This window comes from Populus alba, chromosome 5 (assembly GCF_005239225.2).
Source record: "Populus alba chromosome 5, ASM523922v2, whole genome shotgun sequence".
In the NCBI taxonomy this organism is placed as follows: domain Eukaryota; kingdom Viridiplantae; phylum Streptophyta; class Magnoliopsida; order Malpighiales; family Salicaceae; genus Populus; species Populus alba.
The window spans coordinates 5,423,848-5,441,683 of NC_133288.1; the positions used below are offsets into that span (position 1 = coordinate 5,423,848).

General features: G+C 35.1%; 1 protein-coding gene and 1 long non-coding RNA gene across 4 annotated transcripts; one reads left to right on the plus strand and one right to left on the minus strand.

The window, feature by feature from the left end:
• Positions 1 to 3,905: 3,905 nt before the first annotated feature.
• Positions 3,906 to 6,113, minus strand: LOC118031295 (peroxidase 17). The gene is made up of 3 exons (XM_035035663.2): positions 5,827 to 6,113; positions 5,495 to 5,686; positions 3,906 to 4,709 (listed from the first exon to the last, which is right to left on the minus strand). The coding sequence occupies exons 1-3, from the start codon at positions 6,031 to 6,033 to the stop codon at positions 4,116 to 4,118; spliced, it is 993 nt and encodes a 330-aa protein (XP_034891554.1). The 5' UTR covers positions 6,034 to 6,113; the 3' UTR covers positions 3,906 to 4,115.
• A 5,786-nt stretch (positions 6,114 to 11,899) lies between these two features.
• LOC118031316 (uncharacterized) lies at positions 11,900 to 17,788 on the plus strand. Of its 3 annotated transcripts, none has more exons than XR_012169786.1 (5): positions 11,900 to 12,318; positions 12,408 to 13,197; positions 13,312 to 14,874; positions 15,542 to 17,208; positions 17,302 to 17,788. It is a non-coding gene; the product is annotated as an uncharacterized lncRNA (long non-coding RNA). The 3 variants fall into 3 exon arrangements; XR_012169785.1 differs by having other exon boundaries at positions 13,312 to 14,294; positions 14,485 to 17,208; XR_012169784.1 differs by having other exon boundaries at positions 13,312 to 17,208.
• The last annotated feature ends 48 nt before the right edge of the window (positions 17,789 to 17,836 follow it).

Sequence of the window (17,836 nt, forward strand, 5' to 3'; positions counted from 1 at the left end):
TATCATATTAGATTTATGATTCTCTCTATTATAAATACTCTTTTTTAGAGGAAAATTATTTTTAATAAAGAAATCGACATTCTAACTATTTTTTTTGTGGTTGAGTGATTTCCACAATAAATTCTTAATTAAACTTACAAGCTTTTCAAGTGATTGATAAACTTCATTATGATTTTATACTACTCGTTTGCATCTTTTTATAGATGTAGAGTGAGACTGATCATTGTATAATTTTGATTCTTCAAAGAAGGTTTTTGTTGGGTCAAATTGCAAACCATTCAAATCTGATTATAGCATCTCTTAAGAGGAGTCTATACCATATTATATGGACTTGAGGGCTATTTTGTGACATAATGTGGTATATTTTAAAGTTGTTACAATCATGTATTCCTATTGTATTTGATTTTTGTTTTCGTGATATAACAGAGGACTATACCAATAGCGTGATGCAATGCATTTTGAAAACCGTTAATTTAGTTTAAGTATATTGGGATGATGATCAATATAATAGCCTTAAAGTGAAAGATGATGGGCTGTTAGGGTAATCCTGAATATTGGTAAAATAAAGGCAATAGTGACAACTGATTTAGTAAGAAAATGAACTTCGTGGTTAGGAAAGAACACATGTATATGTTATGATAAATAACTAAAATAATGGGTGTGTTTGTTAATACACGAACAATTATATCTACATCATTAAAGGTGAACAATTATGGAGGTTTCTTGTATAACTTAAATAGGTTAAAATAAAAGTCATGGTTCAACATGTATAATTGGATAAGTGAAATATGATCATATTTAAATTGTAGCATGATGAAATACATGTGTTCCTAATGCGGGTACGACATAAGTGTTATATAGAGATCTACCATAACTAGAATGTATCTTAAACAGTAATGATGTAAGACAAAATAGTACTAGAATCAAAGTTGTTTGGGCTTGACTTGAACAACTAGGATTGCTAGTTGTTTAGGCTAGACTCAAGTGATTAATAGGTTTTTTATTAGCATATATAGTACATGTGCTAGACAAGTGAGTCAATTATAACCTTTGAATGGTGCTTATATTTTTTAATATTTATGAATTCTTCTCGTTAATATCTTTATAACAGCGTTAGGTTATCTTGCTAAAAATTTTTGTCTCTTTCTCCCTCACAATTTTTTTTTCTCCCTCCTACTTTGTTTTTTGTGCCGGCCTATTTCTCCTATTCTTTCCTTGTCAGTTGGATATTTGCTTATTTACTCCTAGCCAGTAGATCCTTGTACAAAAATTAAGATGACCATGTAAAGATGCATTTTTGGAATTTTTGGAAGAGGAGGTCTGGGGAAGAGAGGGATTTGGTGTGGAGGGAACTACGGAATTAGCATCCTACTCATCTGGGCCTGCCCAAATGTCTAGGATTTTTTTTTTCCTGTACCATCAATCATCATCCCTCCATTTTTGCCCCTATTAAAGCAATAAAGACAAGTTGCCAAAATATCTCTTCTCGTGAATATTCTTCGCGGTGTTCAAGGGCGGTGGGGCTTGATTCTGGTCTCGGTGCAATGTCTTTCAAAAGCAAGTCTCAGCACCACCGTCCCTTTTGTGTAAGACATTGATCAGAAGGTCCCAGCCCATGCCACCATTAATTTGTGTCAAAAACGGGTTCATGTTGGTGGGTAGAGAGGATAATGGTGATGATAATTTGAATTTCTTTCATCCATTAATCAATGGTTTGTCGGCCTTTATCAAACAAAGTTGATTTGCTTGTTTGGCGGCTTTATTACTTCGAAAATATCACAAATTAAAGCAAATTAATTTGCCATTCCATGTTTTTGACAGAGCATCATACTATACTCCTGCCGGATGGAGTACCAGAGCTCACATCATTGCGTTCCATTCACCGTGCCACGGTCACCTGAAAAGCGCAACTCCATTAATGATACCGGGATGCTTTGAAGATTAGCACAACGTTAGTAGCCTAATAATTAGTTAATTACTGAATTTGATTGCCAGTTTGATGGCCACCGTTAAAATAACATGGTCTTTCTCATTAAATCATCCCTTCTCCACTTCAAGGTCTAATCTATGGGTTAAATTCAGGCATTGCATTTCATGAAGCATGCATGGTAGCTTAGGTCTTGGTGTTACTTTGAGGTAGAGATGCGTCATGCTTGTAACAAGGCCCGGTGGAAATGTTCCGGTTTTCCATGGAAGGAGGATGAGTTTCAAGCCGTGATGTTTTGTTCAAATATATGCAGTTGAAAAATATATGAGGAGAGAGGTGCTCAATGTCCTGGAAGCATTAATTGATTGCCCTGAAAATCATGCTACGGAGACTTCATTGTTCTATCCCCACACACGTCTTAATTTGCAGGATATTGAAGCTAGTGGCTTTAGCGGTTTGACAGATTCGGAGTAGTTGACATCAATTAATTAATGTTAATATATTTTTTTAATATTATTTAAGGGTGTTATACTAGTATAGTAAAAAGTGTTTTTCAAAATGAAAAATATCAAAACATGATACAACATGGATGATAATATTAAAATAATATTTGTTTTTATGGTTAATTATGTTTTTTTTATATAAATTTTTAATTTTTTTTAAAATAGTTTTAATATGTTAATATTTTTTAAAAAAAATTATGGCTTTCAACTATATTTTCATGCTAGGAGGGGTTGAGAGAATTTATGATGGTGAAAACGATGTGGACTCTTAATTCATGCTTACAACTATCTTTTTCAAACATTTTTTAGATCTTAGGTAAATGGCTTTGTCAAGTGAAATGTAATCTGTATGAACATAAATATTTATTTTACTTGGTGGGTTCAAAAATACATACTTCCCATCAATAGAACTAAGATGCTTAAAACAAAATGATAGCATGCATGGTGCTAGAAGATAAAATGTAAAAATTCGGGTATGTTTAAGAATACGATGCAAATAATTATGTTTTTTTAAATTTTAAATTTTTTATTTATTAAAAATTATTATTTTATGTTTTCAGGTTTTTAATGTGTTGATATTAAAAATAATTTTTTGAAAAATAAAAAATATTATTTTAATATATTTTTAAATATAAAATATTTTAAACAATCTCAAACAGGTAATAATTGTCTCCTCCACTAGCCAATAGCATGAAGCAATGGACCGCAGTTTCTGTGCATCCCTCTCTGCTGGTAAGAATTGTCAAACAAGATTTCATCACCCTTGCTTCTAAAGTGGGCCAGCTGTTCCCATAAGCGTCCCCTGCTTGTGTGATCTATGCATACACTCTTTTGCTGTCAGATTCTTATTGGAAGTCCTGGAGATGACAATGTTCCCGTTTCCATGAGGGCAGGCTCGAAGTAACCCCCGTATATTTATTTATAATTTTATTGGCAAAATATCTTATTTTTTAAATAAATTCTATACTTTGGTACATTGAAATTGATTATAAGAAACATTATATATACGAACCTTTTTCACCGGAGGTTTTTTTTGGAGAAAGATAGAAATCAAGGATTGAAAATTGACTCCAATAAAAACGAAGTTAAATATTAAGGCCAAGAGAGATATACGAAAAACGAGTACTTCTCCTTATCTGAAGGTCCTCAAGCCTTATCTAGTGAAGAATCTTACATCAAACTGGTATTAGGAGGTGCTCAATTGGCATTATAGGCACCATGAGTCAACAAAATTTTATAAAATGTTTTTTTTTTTTTGAAGAAATTATTTGACAGTTGATGTGTAATAATTGTTTGAAAAGACGAGTTTTATATAAGTTGGTGAGCAATCTTCTAGATCACTACAGAGTAATCTCAGCTTCGTTGCTGTCTGAACTATATCAGTGGAAGAAGGACTCCTAATAAACAATTTGATTGTGTGAAAGAGAGAGAAAAATCGTAGACAGACAAAAACAAGGAGGAAATGGAGGGAGGCAGAATCAACAAAATAGTCTTCTAGGAGTAATATTTAAGTTTCCAAGGATACCAGCAAGGGGCATCCATCCTTCATAAGGATAAAATTGATAGTAAACAACAATCCCATATAAGAATTTGATCACCATTCCTAGCATTATCCAGAAGACATTTTTCACCAGATGAATTATATTTAATCTTATTCTATTTGTATACTAAGCCTAATCTCTCACTCAAGACTCCAACAGTGCATTAACGGGCCGGCGGTTGACCATCCTGCAATTGCTTCTAATCTCTCCCGGCCGCCCAGACTGCAGATCACCCATCTTTATCATGCCCTCAACGAAGGCTTTAAAAAATGTCCGCTGGTCTTGGCTGAAAAGGGCTACATACTTTCTTGTTTCAGGAAATGTGTAAAGTGTTTGGTCAGAATTAAGAAACCCTCTCCCAGCAACCAAGTCCTTGAAATATCTGTTATCAAACATGGTTGGCGTTGCATCGAGGTCTCCTGTCACATTTTCATCTCCACCGAGTGGGCAAAGCCTGTTCAGCTTCTCTTTATACCTCGCCTCAATTGTTGGGTCAGGCTTGCCAGAGCCTGATTGGTTATAGAGCCTGAAGACTATAGAGAAGCACCGAGCCTGACCTATAGAATGTGACCCTGAAAGGGCTACCATATCCTTGACAGAGAGATTGTAACTTTCAAAGAGGTCCATGAGAAGGCTTGCATTAGCTCTTGGACTAGGCATGATATTGTTGGCATCCTCTTGGCTGGCTGTTAAGCTGTCTTCTCTCCCTAACTTCACTTCCCAATCAGGTCCACCGCTCTGATTCAAAACAGAGGATACAATGAAGAGCAAGGTTTCAGATAAAAAAAGGGCAAAAAAATCAGTTCATTAACAAAGTGTTCTGTCTGACCAAGTTTTGTCTGTTCTTCTGAGATTTTTCTCTTCACTACTTCTGGAGTGGAATCAGGATACCGGCATCTACAACACGTTACTATCGATTAAACCTTAAGCCACTAGATTTCATTGTGGAATAGCGCAGGGACCCACTACATTCAAATGGGAGGTCTAGAATACAATTATTGTCGAACTGTGAGCTTTCATAAGCTACAATTATTGCCCCTCTATGATTTTTCTCTCGCAGACGAGAGAAAAGCCCACCTCCACATACACACTGCTTGTGAGTTGTGACCAGATGTTCAACATTAGCAAGCTAGTGGGGATATATATTTGCCTAATAGTGCTCTACTCCTAAGAAGGGGATCAGAGGTAGGTCTCAAATTTGAAGTACAGTCCTGGCTAGTCACTGCAATAATGAACCAGGAAAAAAAGGGGCGAAGCATGAACTTTTTTAAAGACTATCTATAGCTACGCCGTTGTCCTCTTCAAATGTATGGATGATAAAGGACAAAAGGCAGACACAGAGGACCCATTTCGCAGAATATCCTGAGCAAAAGCTTACTGCCTAGGTGGCTAGGCTACCCAAGACCCAATTGTCTTACGGCCAAGTTGTGAGTACCATAGTGGTACATTAGGTTAGAATTTTGTTCTATAAAGAATTGAAGAAAAAAGACCGAAGTTTTACATCACAGAAAGAAATTAATTACCAGGACAACAGCATCTCTAGAGGCCATGATGATTATATCTGCACAAGAAACCGTGCCTGGACAAACCCTCTCCAACTCTTCCTTAATTTGATCAATAACTTCATAAGACCTTAAAGAATCTATGTTGGACAGAGAGAGCTTCTCTCCTAGCATGTTTGGTGTGTCATCGAGCAGCATAGAAGCATCACAACCCTGTAAGAAGAAGAAGAAGAAGAAGAAGAAGAAGAAGAACCCATCAAATAAAGCCGAATCAAGATCCTTGTTAGAAAAAAAAAATGCAAGATTGAAATGGAAGCATGTGTAAAGTTTTTGGTGTATATATCAAAGTTTACATTAACAAAACAATCATGGAATTGAAAACGCATGACGGAGGCAGCACTTCTTGGTTCTCTAATCATGTTCCTCCTCATCACATCCTTGACTATGAATTCAGCTTCCGGGCACGTCTCGGCGTAAAATCCAGGCTGGAGTGGCACAGCAGAGGCAGAGGTAAAGGCGATGGATATGAGCAAGAGAAAGGCTGGGAGGGGAGGAGACATTTTTTCCTTCTTCTTCCAAGCACTATAGTATTAGTTGACAGTTTATGAGGGGGAGATATGGGCTTTTGTTGTTGTTCAGCATATGGACTTATAGACTTGTTGGAAATATGTGTTTATGAATGTATCATGTATGGGAATCTATGTATGGTATGTTGTTGTCATCGAGTTATTGCCTTTATTAAAACCGTCTATAAAAAAACAGAGTTGTCTTACACTAAAATACTGTTTGTTACTGTGTTCTAACGTACTTTAAAAAAAATTTAAATTTTTTTTAGTTTGAAATTAATTATTTTTTATATATTTTTATTATTTTAATATATTTATGTTAAAAAAACATTTTAAAAACAATTTATATCACACTTTCAAATAGATCATGACACTATTTTTAATATTATGTTTTGACATGTATTTGAGTTTGTTTTTAAAAATACATTTAATATAAAAAAAATCAAATAAACAATTACTATTTTTTGATAATTTTAATAATATAATATTAAAAAATAAAAAAAAATTTTGAAAAATTATTTTAATACATTATTCTTCATCACAAAACACATAGTATTAACAAAACAGTTGAGTGATGATTTACATGATGTTCAAAAAAAAAAAAAAGGCTTCAATTTTTTTGTGGGAGGGTGTGATTCATGTGAAGATATTATTAGTTTTTATTTTAGATTAACATGGATGTTCATGTTAACTTGTATGTACTTCAACTTTCACAAATTCTAAAGTTAATGATTATATAAGTTTCTAGTGATTTTAAAAAGACTCAAATTCATAAATTATTATCAATAAATCTAAAATTTCATCAGTTAAATTATGCATTAGGATTAGATATTACATGTTTTTGTTATTAAAAGAGGATGCAAGAAAAGCAAAATGGGTATTGAGTTAGGGGTGAGACTTGAGAGGGATATCTAACTGAAAGTGTACGCTTGTTGATGTGGGTGCGTCAACTATCGCGACAACCCAATTAGATGCCCTTCTTCCCGACTTTGGATTCATTTCTTTCAAGGAATTTGCTGTTTTTATCTTCCTGGATATACATCAGGTTATCAACAGGCTCAGCCACCCTTTTTTTAATGGCTTTCTTTCCTCTTATGAAAAATCATAATTAATTTGGGTTTAGATCACTTTTTCACCATTGATGAATTGAATATATTTTAACCCATTTTGTATTGTATAGTGCTCATCGAGTTTCTATACTTCGTTTTTCTCACTTCAAAACAGTTTCTCCAAGAACAGAAGCGTCCAATAACCAGAGCGGCGTGCTCAAAATCATGTGAGGATCATATGAGCATTTTTATATTAAAATCTCTCGCATGATCATAGCCTGGAAAGTAAACAACTATCTGTATATATATTGCAGTGGAGTTCATGGTGGAACCAAATATCACAAAGTATTATGGTGTCCTCTGCCTCTGAGTCAACATATAAATTATGTCTACTGGAAACACTAAAAGATCAAACCATCGTAAAATACCTATTTTCAGCTGTTGCTCAAGTCCAGCATGCTTTCCTTTTGTCCTTTTTTACCACAAACTTCATTTTCTCTTGTTCTTTTTTCGATATACAACTTAATATATAGGCTATATATGTACGTATTTTAGTGCTTCCTGAAATCCAGGGTGTAGCTTTTCTTTTCTTTTTCTTTGGCCATGTGATTTCCCAAAGATATGGCCTCACTTGTGCCCCGGGATTTGTCGTCTGGACAAGATTTTAATGGCATGCTAAAATTTCATGGAATACAAGGATGGGCACTGGTAAATTTATGCATTTCCATGCTTAAATGCCAAGTAAAGTTGCCCCCCAATTACTGTTCGTCACCCTCAAAAGTTAAAAAGAAAACAGTAATTTTTAAAAAATATATTATTTTAATATATTTCTTATAAAAAAACATTTTAAAAAACATGTTCCCTTTCAAGTTTCACCCATGTTACCTTGCTCACAGGAGTTTCACTTTGATGGGACTGTTTTTTGTTTTTTTCCCCTTGATGATTCCCCCGTATGAAAGTTACCCATGGATGTGGCCTAGGGCAGTTGGGGCATGTGGTTTGCCCGGAGATAAAGCTCGACTCCCATTTGTTTTTGAATTACCAGCCATCAAATCTCTCATGGCGGCCGGCATATTGTCCTCTGGAACAGGGGCCGGAAGCAAGTGGCATCAATAAGTGCAGTCCCGGAACTCCCACTCCGCATAAATTACAAGAAAAATCACACGACAATTCGTGATTTTTGTCAAAAGATGAGGTTTTTATGCATTTCTTTAACTTGGATAAGAACATATGCCCACAGATAACAAAATTGCAAAGATACCAAGGCAAAACGAAAGTAATTATCCTTCCGAGGACATGCTGAAAACATAGAGAGAGATCTCTGACGATCGACTGCAGATGTTCTCTGTGAAATAGAAGAAGATGGTGAAATAATTGGCCCGGAAAGCCACCAGCGACGTTGTTGCTCTTGATTGGATTAGCCAGGGGAGCGGTCTTTATTGCATGACATCCCCAAGTGTCGAAGGCAGGGGAGCAAGATGGAGGCCATTCATCCGAGAGATGTTGACATATGTCCTGTCTTGAAGTATTATCATATTATTACAAAAAAAAAAAAAAAATATATATATATATATATATATATATACATTCTTCTATATACATATATCATCACATCTATCTTGAAAGGGGTGTGTGTGGACGCGCGCGTGTAAACATCCCTCCAAAGTAAGCTTTCCTTGCAGGAATCCACTGAATTTATATTACTGTCATTTTTGTTCTTTAGCTAGAAATTTGAGATTTGAAACCCAGCTATTACCTCTTCTTCCCATGTTTTATTGTTATGTTTTATAAAATAAAATAAAAAGGTATAATATTCTATATCGGTTGAGGATTTGGAGGAAAGTTTTATATGAAATATGCTCACTTTGATTAATAAAACATATTTTGAGATCATATGTAGCTGTTAAGAATAAATTTGTGAGGCATATGGATTAAAACAGATAATATTTTACTAATGGGTGGGATGTTACATTTAATATCAGAGTTTGGCTCATTGGCTGTCTCAATAATGCTAACAAGGTCGTTGAGCTCTTTTAAAAGAGACGAATTGTAATATCCTACATCGGCAAATAAGCACTTGAAAGAAGAATCTTATATAAACATATACTGCTTACTTGACTAGTAAGATGTATTTTAGAGTCATACATAACTATAAAAAACAAATTAAACTCAAACTCAAATGCTAAAAAATAAGTCATTCATAACAATATTCTCCAATTTTTTAAATGAAACTCAAACTCAAATGCTAAATTCAATACAAAGTCAGTGATTCATGATAAAATTAAAATTTTTCAGATGAAAAATCAAACTTAATATTATTGATTTATTTCAAAAAATCGGTTACAAATGAAGATTACGAGAAATTATGAGAATCCAATGCTCTTAGTTTGATTTCTTTTTCCATTGGAGATTATAGAGTTCTTAGGAGGTTGTGTAAATTAGGAGCTTTCAGAGTAGAAGCCAAACCGACAATTTTTTACTTTTGGCTGTAAATTATATATTTTTATGTTATCTTTGTTTTTAATTACCTTCGTTAAAACTGGCATGCGCTGTGAAAAAGGGAAGCTATAGCTATAAAATCAAATCTTATAAATCGTTAGCCCTAAAGTATGCCCTCGTGTAATTTACTATGCAACCACTTGAAAAGAAGATAAGCATTGTAGTTTGAGTGTTTTTTTTTTTTTTATGTATAATATATTTATTTATGATTTTAGCATAAAAGCATCAAAACAATTGCTTACCATACTAAAAAAACGTAAAATTTCATAGCACCGAAACTGCAGTGAAGAAATTAAACTCAATCCAAACCAGAATTCGGTCTACCTCCATAAACACTCTTGCAAGCAGCAATATAAAAGAGATGATGTTTCCAATTTGAATTCCACCATTGCCAGTCCATCGTGAATCTTACAAAGAAAGAAAAAATCTAGGAAAAAGACTGCAGGAACAATCCAATCTTCTTTCCTCTTGTGCTAGAATCCTCGAATGAAATGGAATACACGTCATGTCGATTAAAAAGCAATTAACACGTTAATGACCGAAAGTGTTTGCAGTAAATGAGGTTTGACTTTCCCATACAATAAGGAATTAGATACAGTTCAGTACTGTTCATCCTGTTCATACCTGGGTAGGGGTGTGCACTTTGCAGGAAGCATATATCTTGTGGGGACTGATTCTCTTTAGCCTCCCCTTCTTCTTCTTTTTTTGTTCTTACTTTGTGGCAGAATCAAACATGCTTTTAGAGCAGTGTTTAGCATAGTCTAGAAGCTGATTTAACTATTAACAAAACCCATTATCATTGTTTATCAAGATTTTCTTCATTTTATGATCCAACAGCAAGTAAAGCTTGGAGAATTTGCTGTAATGTGACAGCAGTGTTCATGGGGTCCTCCTCTTGAATCATGGAATGGTGCTCGTCTGTGTGATGGGATTCGAAATGCTTCTGACTCTGCACCCAAATGTCTCTCGAAAAGCTAACAACTTGCCATGGTTCACTGAATATTTCCCAATTTACAAGTTGCAAAACATTTGCTATTAGTAAAGTTCAATTTTGTTTCTTTTTTCTTACAAGTAGACGGCATTCTGGGATTACTTTATTTTGATACGCATATAATTGTTGACGACTTCTTGTTACATCTGTATTAACACGCCATGAAGTTAAATCCCTGTCATGTCCCATTTTCATGCTCTGCTTAGTCAACCCTTTTATGCTAAGCTATGGGTTAAACTTAGCTTTGTAAATGATATCATATATCTTGGGGTTTAGTAGTTTGATGCATCAAGACCAGGTCTGTTTGGAGAACTGTTTTTCATGATTTTTAAAATTTTTGTATTTAAAGTCAGTTTTTTATATTTTCAGATTATTATGATGTATTTATATAAAAAATAAAAAATAAAAAATATTTTGATGCATTTTCGATTAAAAAAACACTTTAAAAAAAAAATCATTATTATACTCTCAAATATCCCTAAATCGTCTTTTGAGAGCGTCGTTGGACACACTTTTCTAAATTTTTTATTTTAAAAAAAAAACTTTAAATTAATATTTTTTTTTATCACTTTAAACATAACCATTCACTTTCCAATTAATGCATTTAAATAACTGTGGGCGTGAGATAAATTCATCTACAATCCGAACATGAACAATCCGGTTACCATTATTTTGTGTTGTAAAATTGAACACGCATCAAGGAGGAAATATTAACATATTTTCAATACATTCAGAAGAATCCTTGCACATTTTTGTTGTGGTCGCTGCTTACAACAGAACTGTAATTGGATTTCTAGCCCTAGGTAAAAACATGATGGCAATTATAAAATGCTATCCACGTGTTTCCCATTAATTTTTTAAAATATTTTTGATGTATTAATGTTTTAAATTATTTTTTAAAAAATATATATATATTATTTAAATATATTTTTAAATAAAAAAATACTTAAAAAAATAACTATTATTATTGTAATAAGAAACACGCTCTACAAATCTCGTCAACTGTGGCCCGGAAAAGAAATATGTTAACGGGCTACAATGGGTTCAGAAAGAGACATAAGCGTTGAAAATGGGTTCAGATAGAGACATAAGCATTTAAAAAGGGCTATTATAATGGGTTCATTTGTACATTGGGCTAACTCAAAAGCTTTGAAGAGAAAAAAGAAAGGTCGTTTGTTTGAATCTGAGATTTATTCTAAACTACACGTGTTTGTCTGGAGTAAATATAATTGTTTTCAAGAAAATTTTTATATTAATATATTAAAATTATTTAAAAATATAAAACATTAATTTAAAACAAAAACATTTCAAAAATAGCAAAACAGTAATTCAATTACTGCGCCAACCGGTCCCGAAAAACCTTAAACCTGTACAGAAACCTTCAAACGGTCCCGAAAAACCTTCAACTTGTACAGAAACCTCCAAACGGTCCCGAAAAACATTAAACCTGTACAGAAACCGAGTCCATTAGCAAGAATCCCAGGCACAGTCGTGTACGGAGATAAACAGCAGAGTATCCTCAACAACAACAACAACAAAAAAAAGAAAATGGGAGGGAGAGGAAGAGGAAACAGGTCACGAACTCAAAGAAAGCACTTTCGTGATGGCAGAGAGAATGTCTGGAAACGCCACAAATCTGACAGTGCCTCTTCTGATCCCAACAGCAACAGAAACTCTGACAATAAGACTCATTGGCAGCCTTTTTCAACTCAAAATCCTGGCTTTGATGAATACTACAAGGTTATACTTGCTTCTCTTCTGGTTAACAAAGAACGGTTCTATGTTTGATTTGGTTTCGTGGAGTTTAAGTGATTTTCTATTTGTAATAGGAGCAAGGGATAGTGACACCAGAAGAATGGGATACCTTTGTGGAAGTTCTTAGAACACCCTTGCCTGTTGCTCTGGGTGTGTTTGTAATTGTTGTTACTTCATGCTATAGCAGTAAAAAGATGTACAGTTAGTATTTTGTTTTTTGAAGTTCAAGATGCAAAACTTTGAAGTTAGGAGTTAGGGGAAGAGGTTGGGCTTTTGCATTTGTTGATGTTGTCAGCAGCAACAGACTAGCCAGGATAGGTTAGAATTGTACAAGCTTATGAGATGAATCTCCCGATATAAGGTTGCTATTCAGTTCTGTTTTGCATGAATTGGATGTGATTAGGTGGATGAAGAATTTAGATGCTGATTTTAGCAATGTAAGTCAAACTAGACATCATTTTCAATTGGAGGCTGCTTTAGGGATTGAAGGAAGACGGGGGATGTAGGCTGTGATTGGGAAATAAAAATATAGTACTAGGAAAAGAATGAAATGGCGGGAAATGATATTTGTGGTATAAGGTCCATTTTCCCCTCGAGTTTTTGATTGAATTAAGATGCTGCATGTTGGACATCTGCAATTACAAGCATAAGGACTGCATCTGGAGGGTTTATCTATAAGTTCTCCTGTGTTCTTCCTACCTTCTTTCTTAACTTTAGCCTCGAAACTGCATATTACAGCATGGGAAAAAGTTATCAACCTTGTGATTCTTCTTTTTCTTCAATTTTGCAGAAGCCAGTTTTGTGAAGATATCAAATCGCAGCTTGAGAATGACTTTATGAATTCTCTAAAAGCAGAGTTAACCTGTATTTATCTATATTGAAACTATAACACCTTTGATGATTATGTTGCCAAATGCTGGTTGTTACAGATGATAGCCTACTGTTTTTTCCCCCTAATTTTTTGTCATTTTTTTACAGACCACTGATGGTGATGAAGTGGAGGCTATCAGACCATTGCCTTGGTACCCTGATAATCTTGCTTGGCATTCAAATTTTTCCCGGATGCAGCTAAGGAAGAACCAAACCCTTGAGAGGTAAATCATGTAATTTCTGATTGTAAATCACTGGCTGTTCAAGTGTTGTTGTGAACTTGTTATCTTTTCTATTGAACTAATACAATTATCTGATAATGCTGACATTTGCTTAATTCTTCTCTTCCCTTTCTTATCTGGACAACTGTTATAAAGAAGGTTTTACATCTAATTTATCTTCTTCTATCTTCAGTTGCTTACAATTGACCTGAGCAATGAATTCATTATACTTACTACTGCTGAAGTATACTGTGCCATAAACGATTTCCTACCAATAATATTCAGTTAATTTATATTTTCCTATAGAGAAATGGAATTATTGCTAACAGATTTCTCTGGATCTTGGAAAACACCTCAAACATTTTTTTATGTATTTCTGAAAGTCAATCTAGTTGTTTTCCATTTTTTTCATTTAGAATTATGATATTCCAACCATTTTCAATATATAAAATCTCCTATGGGAAAAAATGCTTCATGTTCTTTGAAATTTTCATGCCTAATTTTATATGGTAACTGTTTGGAGAAATGGCTTTCCCATTTTTGACTAATGATTTTTTTTTTTGGTTTTCCATGGAAAAGAAAAATTAGAGAGGGAGATTGCAAATGGAAGAGGTTTTCTACTACCTACTTGCATATGATTTGTTGGTTTTCATAATTAGGGCTTACATTATGTGTGAATATGTGTGAGCTGTTGATTTTGGTTTCTTTCTCTTTGTTTAACAAATGGTGATTCTGATATAATTGTTTCTGATTCCATGAGTTCTTAAAGCTAGAAAATGAAATTGGAAACATCACCAGACAGGAGGCTGTCAGCATGGTGGGCAAGTCTACTTTCGGGTTTATATAATGATTTTCCTACCTGATGGAATGGTTTGTTTTTATCTGTTTTTTTTTTCTTCACGTTCTGCTCAATTGTATTACTTGTTTCATTTTGCTTGATCATCTCTTTACCCTGAATCTGAATTGTATCAGTTCTTGGAAACTCCTATTTGATTCACTTCGTTTTAATGTTAGAATGAGAAATTGATTCTTTATTACTAATATTAATTTACTTGTCTAGGTTATAGCTAATGATCTGGATGTCCAGAGATGTAATCTTCTCATCCACCAGACAAAAAGAATGTGCACTGCCAACTTGATAGTGACAAATAATGAAGCCCAGCACTTCCCTGGGTGTCGCTCAGACAAAAATGGCCCTAAAGCTTCTGAAATGAAATTCGAACCATAGATTAGTCAGCTTCTCTTTGATCGAGTGTTGTGTGATGTTCCCTATAGTGGAGGGGGTACCCTCTGCAAGGCTCCAGATATGTGGAGGAAATGGCGGGGATAGTTTCTCATGTTTATGTTTCATTAGCTTGCAGAGTGGATTATATTTGTTTTCCCCTCTAATACAGGAATCCAGGAAAGGGCAATGGGCTCCATAGTCTGCAAATTCAGATAGCGTTGCGAGGTACCTTAATGAAATACCTCCATAGTCTGAGATTTCAGGGCAACACAAAGGTTAGATTTGAAGAATTTGGTTGGAAGTTTATGGTAGCTGCAGAATTAGGATTCCTAGCATTTGGAGACAATCAGGGATTTCAAGGCTTTGACTTTGAAAAGAGTTGTCATGGGGCTTGTAGTGTAAATAGCATTTGAATTGGGTGAGATTTCAGGGCAACATGAAGGTTAGATTTGAAGAATTTGGTTTCTTGGAAGTTTATGGTAGCTGCAGAATTAGGTTTCCTAGCATTTTGTGGGTTGAAGAGAAAACAACAAGGGAATAACGCTGGTATCTAATGTAATAATGGGGTAAAACTTGGGATTGATGATAACAGGAGATGACAAAATTTGGTGCCTTTCTTCACTGTGGATTGGATGCTGCAGTATATATCCTTAGAGAAAGATGGAAGAATAAGTGTAAAAACAAGAGATAAGGAGAGGGCAACATGCCCTGCAGTAGCCAAAAAACACAAGCCCGTTTCCCAAAGTTTAATGAGATGCTAATAGAAAGTCTAGGAACTCTCTGTTGCCTTGTAAGGACTGCTGCAAACTAATTTGAACTCTAGAAAAATAGGAATAAGATTCTTCAACTCGAGATTGTCTAGAAGATTTACCTAATACCCACTTTTTTGTAGGGAATTGAAAAAATTGCAGCAATTGTGATGCTCTCCTGCTCAAGAGCTTGTGCATTTTTCCAGAAATAAAATCTCAAACTAAGTACTTTAACCCACACATTAAGGCTGACACAACCTAGAAAAATGCCTCTATTTCATGTTGCAATGTTCTCACGTAAGAACAACAGAGAGTTACTGAAATTAACCTACATGATACAACTAGTAATTCTCTTATCCCATGGCTGCATCTTCCCTGCCTTGGAACAATCAGCTTGTGGCCCAGAAAGCGTATGGTGACCCTTATTGACAATGTCCTGCCAAAAATCACCACCATTTATATGTATTGCTGGCTCACATAACAGTGTGCATTAAGTTTCTGATCTCCCCCTGGAACGCTGTGTGAGGATAGTGCCTCATGATCAGAACAGCGGGGCCTTTTTCATTGCTGTCCTCCAGAAACTCTCTCCTTTACCAGGTGAATTTTAGAGTCATTGATGCATCGTATTATTATAAAGAATCTGAGCAGTTAATGTTGAGAATGATGGGAGGCTAGTTGGACCTTGTAGCCAGTAATGGTTACTCCAAATCCCCACAGTTTCCTGTGTTCTGAAGATGGTGCTCCCTTGCTCATATCACTTTCTTCTCATCTCCCACTTGCAAAATGCTTAATCAGTATTTGAAATAAATGATGACTCCAACCTATTTTGAAGGATTTCTGTCACTTTTTTCTTTTGCTTTGCATGTTAGGCATTCATTGTATTATATCAAATTCAAGATTTTCCTGCAGCCGCCATTCAGGAGAAACCCACTTAGAAAAAGAGTTTGTTCAAGAACACTAAACTGCAGGAAAAATTATCGAATCAGGTTACTGCAGAAAATAGTGGGATGGAGCCAGACTCCATAGATGCTGCTGTAGAAAAAAATTATGAATTAGCCTCAGAGGCAGATTTAGTTGTTAATGAGCCAGATGAAGCTGCGATGGAACCTGATCTTTCTAATATATCTGACCAAAATGATTCAGAGGAAGCCTAAACTCTGGTTAAAGGGGAACCTGATTCAGGGAAGGCTGTATGGAAGAGAAAGTTGCAAATTCAAGGCAAATGAAAAGGGGGGGACCCTGTTATTCTCTTTAAAGATCAAGCTGTTATCAATCGCATAAAGATGTTCTATGGGATTGATGATTCATTTCCTTTTGATGGCCACTTAATCTCATGAAATAGTGACAAGAAACATGTGAAGAGAATTATCTGTCTCCAAGTCGGTTAAGGATGTCCTTGAGTTAAAGTTTCGTGTTGGCCAGCAACTTAAGATAGCATCTATCGGCCTGAAGATGTTTGGAAGTACATCTTCATGCTATTTTGGCAGTATTGTTTTCTTTACATTGCTTTTCCTTTCAAAGGTCGCAGCCTAAGCCTCAGCCTCAGCCTTGGCATTTCCACCATTCCCTCTCTTCCTCTGGCCTGTTAGTGCTGTCTCATGTTGATTGACCGGCTCCAAAGTTTCTTTCTTAAAAGATCACAACCCTGTGCCCTGACCTACATTGATAGAGAGCAGTTCTTCTATATGTTTCTTTTCACCCAAAAAAGGTGGTTGCCTAGGTTGATTTAACAGAGAATTGTTCATTTCTTAATTGCTTACACCTTTTCCTTTTTTTTTTTTTTTAAAGGAGCGACAAACTTCAAGAGAAGGTACCTCTACCCCATGTGCTTTCAGTACCTACCATGTTTGGGTTATTAGTGGATAAATGTGTATTCACTATTTACGCATTGTTTTGATTGCAGACAGCAAAGCCATGTCAGATCCTACCAAAGCGGATGCTTCAACGATAGCCATTGGCTGCTGGAAAGGTAGATCCAATCTGAGCGTGATGGTCACTGCAATTGACTGCCAAGTATGACTAAACCATAGAAGAAGAGCTGAAAAGCAAAACAAAAGGGATAAAAAGCTGATGAGGGGAAGATGAGGGGAAGATGTAAAACTTACCCACTTGGCTGCATACTAAAACGTTATCATCTCTAGTCCGAGGGCTGAGAATAGACACATCCACTACCAGTGGTTGCAACTTTTTGTTCAGAATAGGGAACCACTGCTCAAAAGCCTCTCAAGTACCAGAGAACTGCCATAAACCTTTTCACTTCCACCCTCCATTACTGCACTACAGAAATTCAAAGCACGGGTATAAAAGGTATTCAAAACATTCAATGAAAATACGAACCTTTTCTTTTCGAGAATGAGATTGAGAGGAGAATATGCGACTCAGCTTCACCTCAAAAGAAGAAACCAAACAGCTGCTCATGCAAACTAAACTATAAGAAG

What these genes read in the sequence shown, in the direction of transcription:
- LOC118031295 (XM_035035663.2), bottom strand. Translation starts at nt 6,033, where the DNA reads ATGTCTCCTCCCCTCCCAGCCTTTCTCTTGCTCATATCCATCGCCTTT. An exon ending in TCCATGATTGTTTTGTTAAT is followed by an intron (nt 5,687 to 5,826) that starts GTAAACTTTGAT and finishes TTCTTCTTACAG; the next exon opens with GGTTGTGATGCTTCTATGCT. An exon ending in CTAGAGATGCTGTTGTCCTG is followed by an intron (nt 4,710 to 5,494) that starts GTAATTAATTTC and finishes GTTTTGAATCAG; the next exon opens with AGCGGTGGACCTGATTGGGA.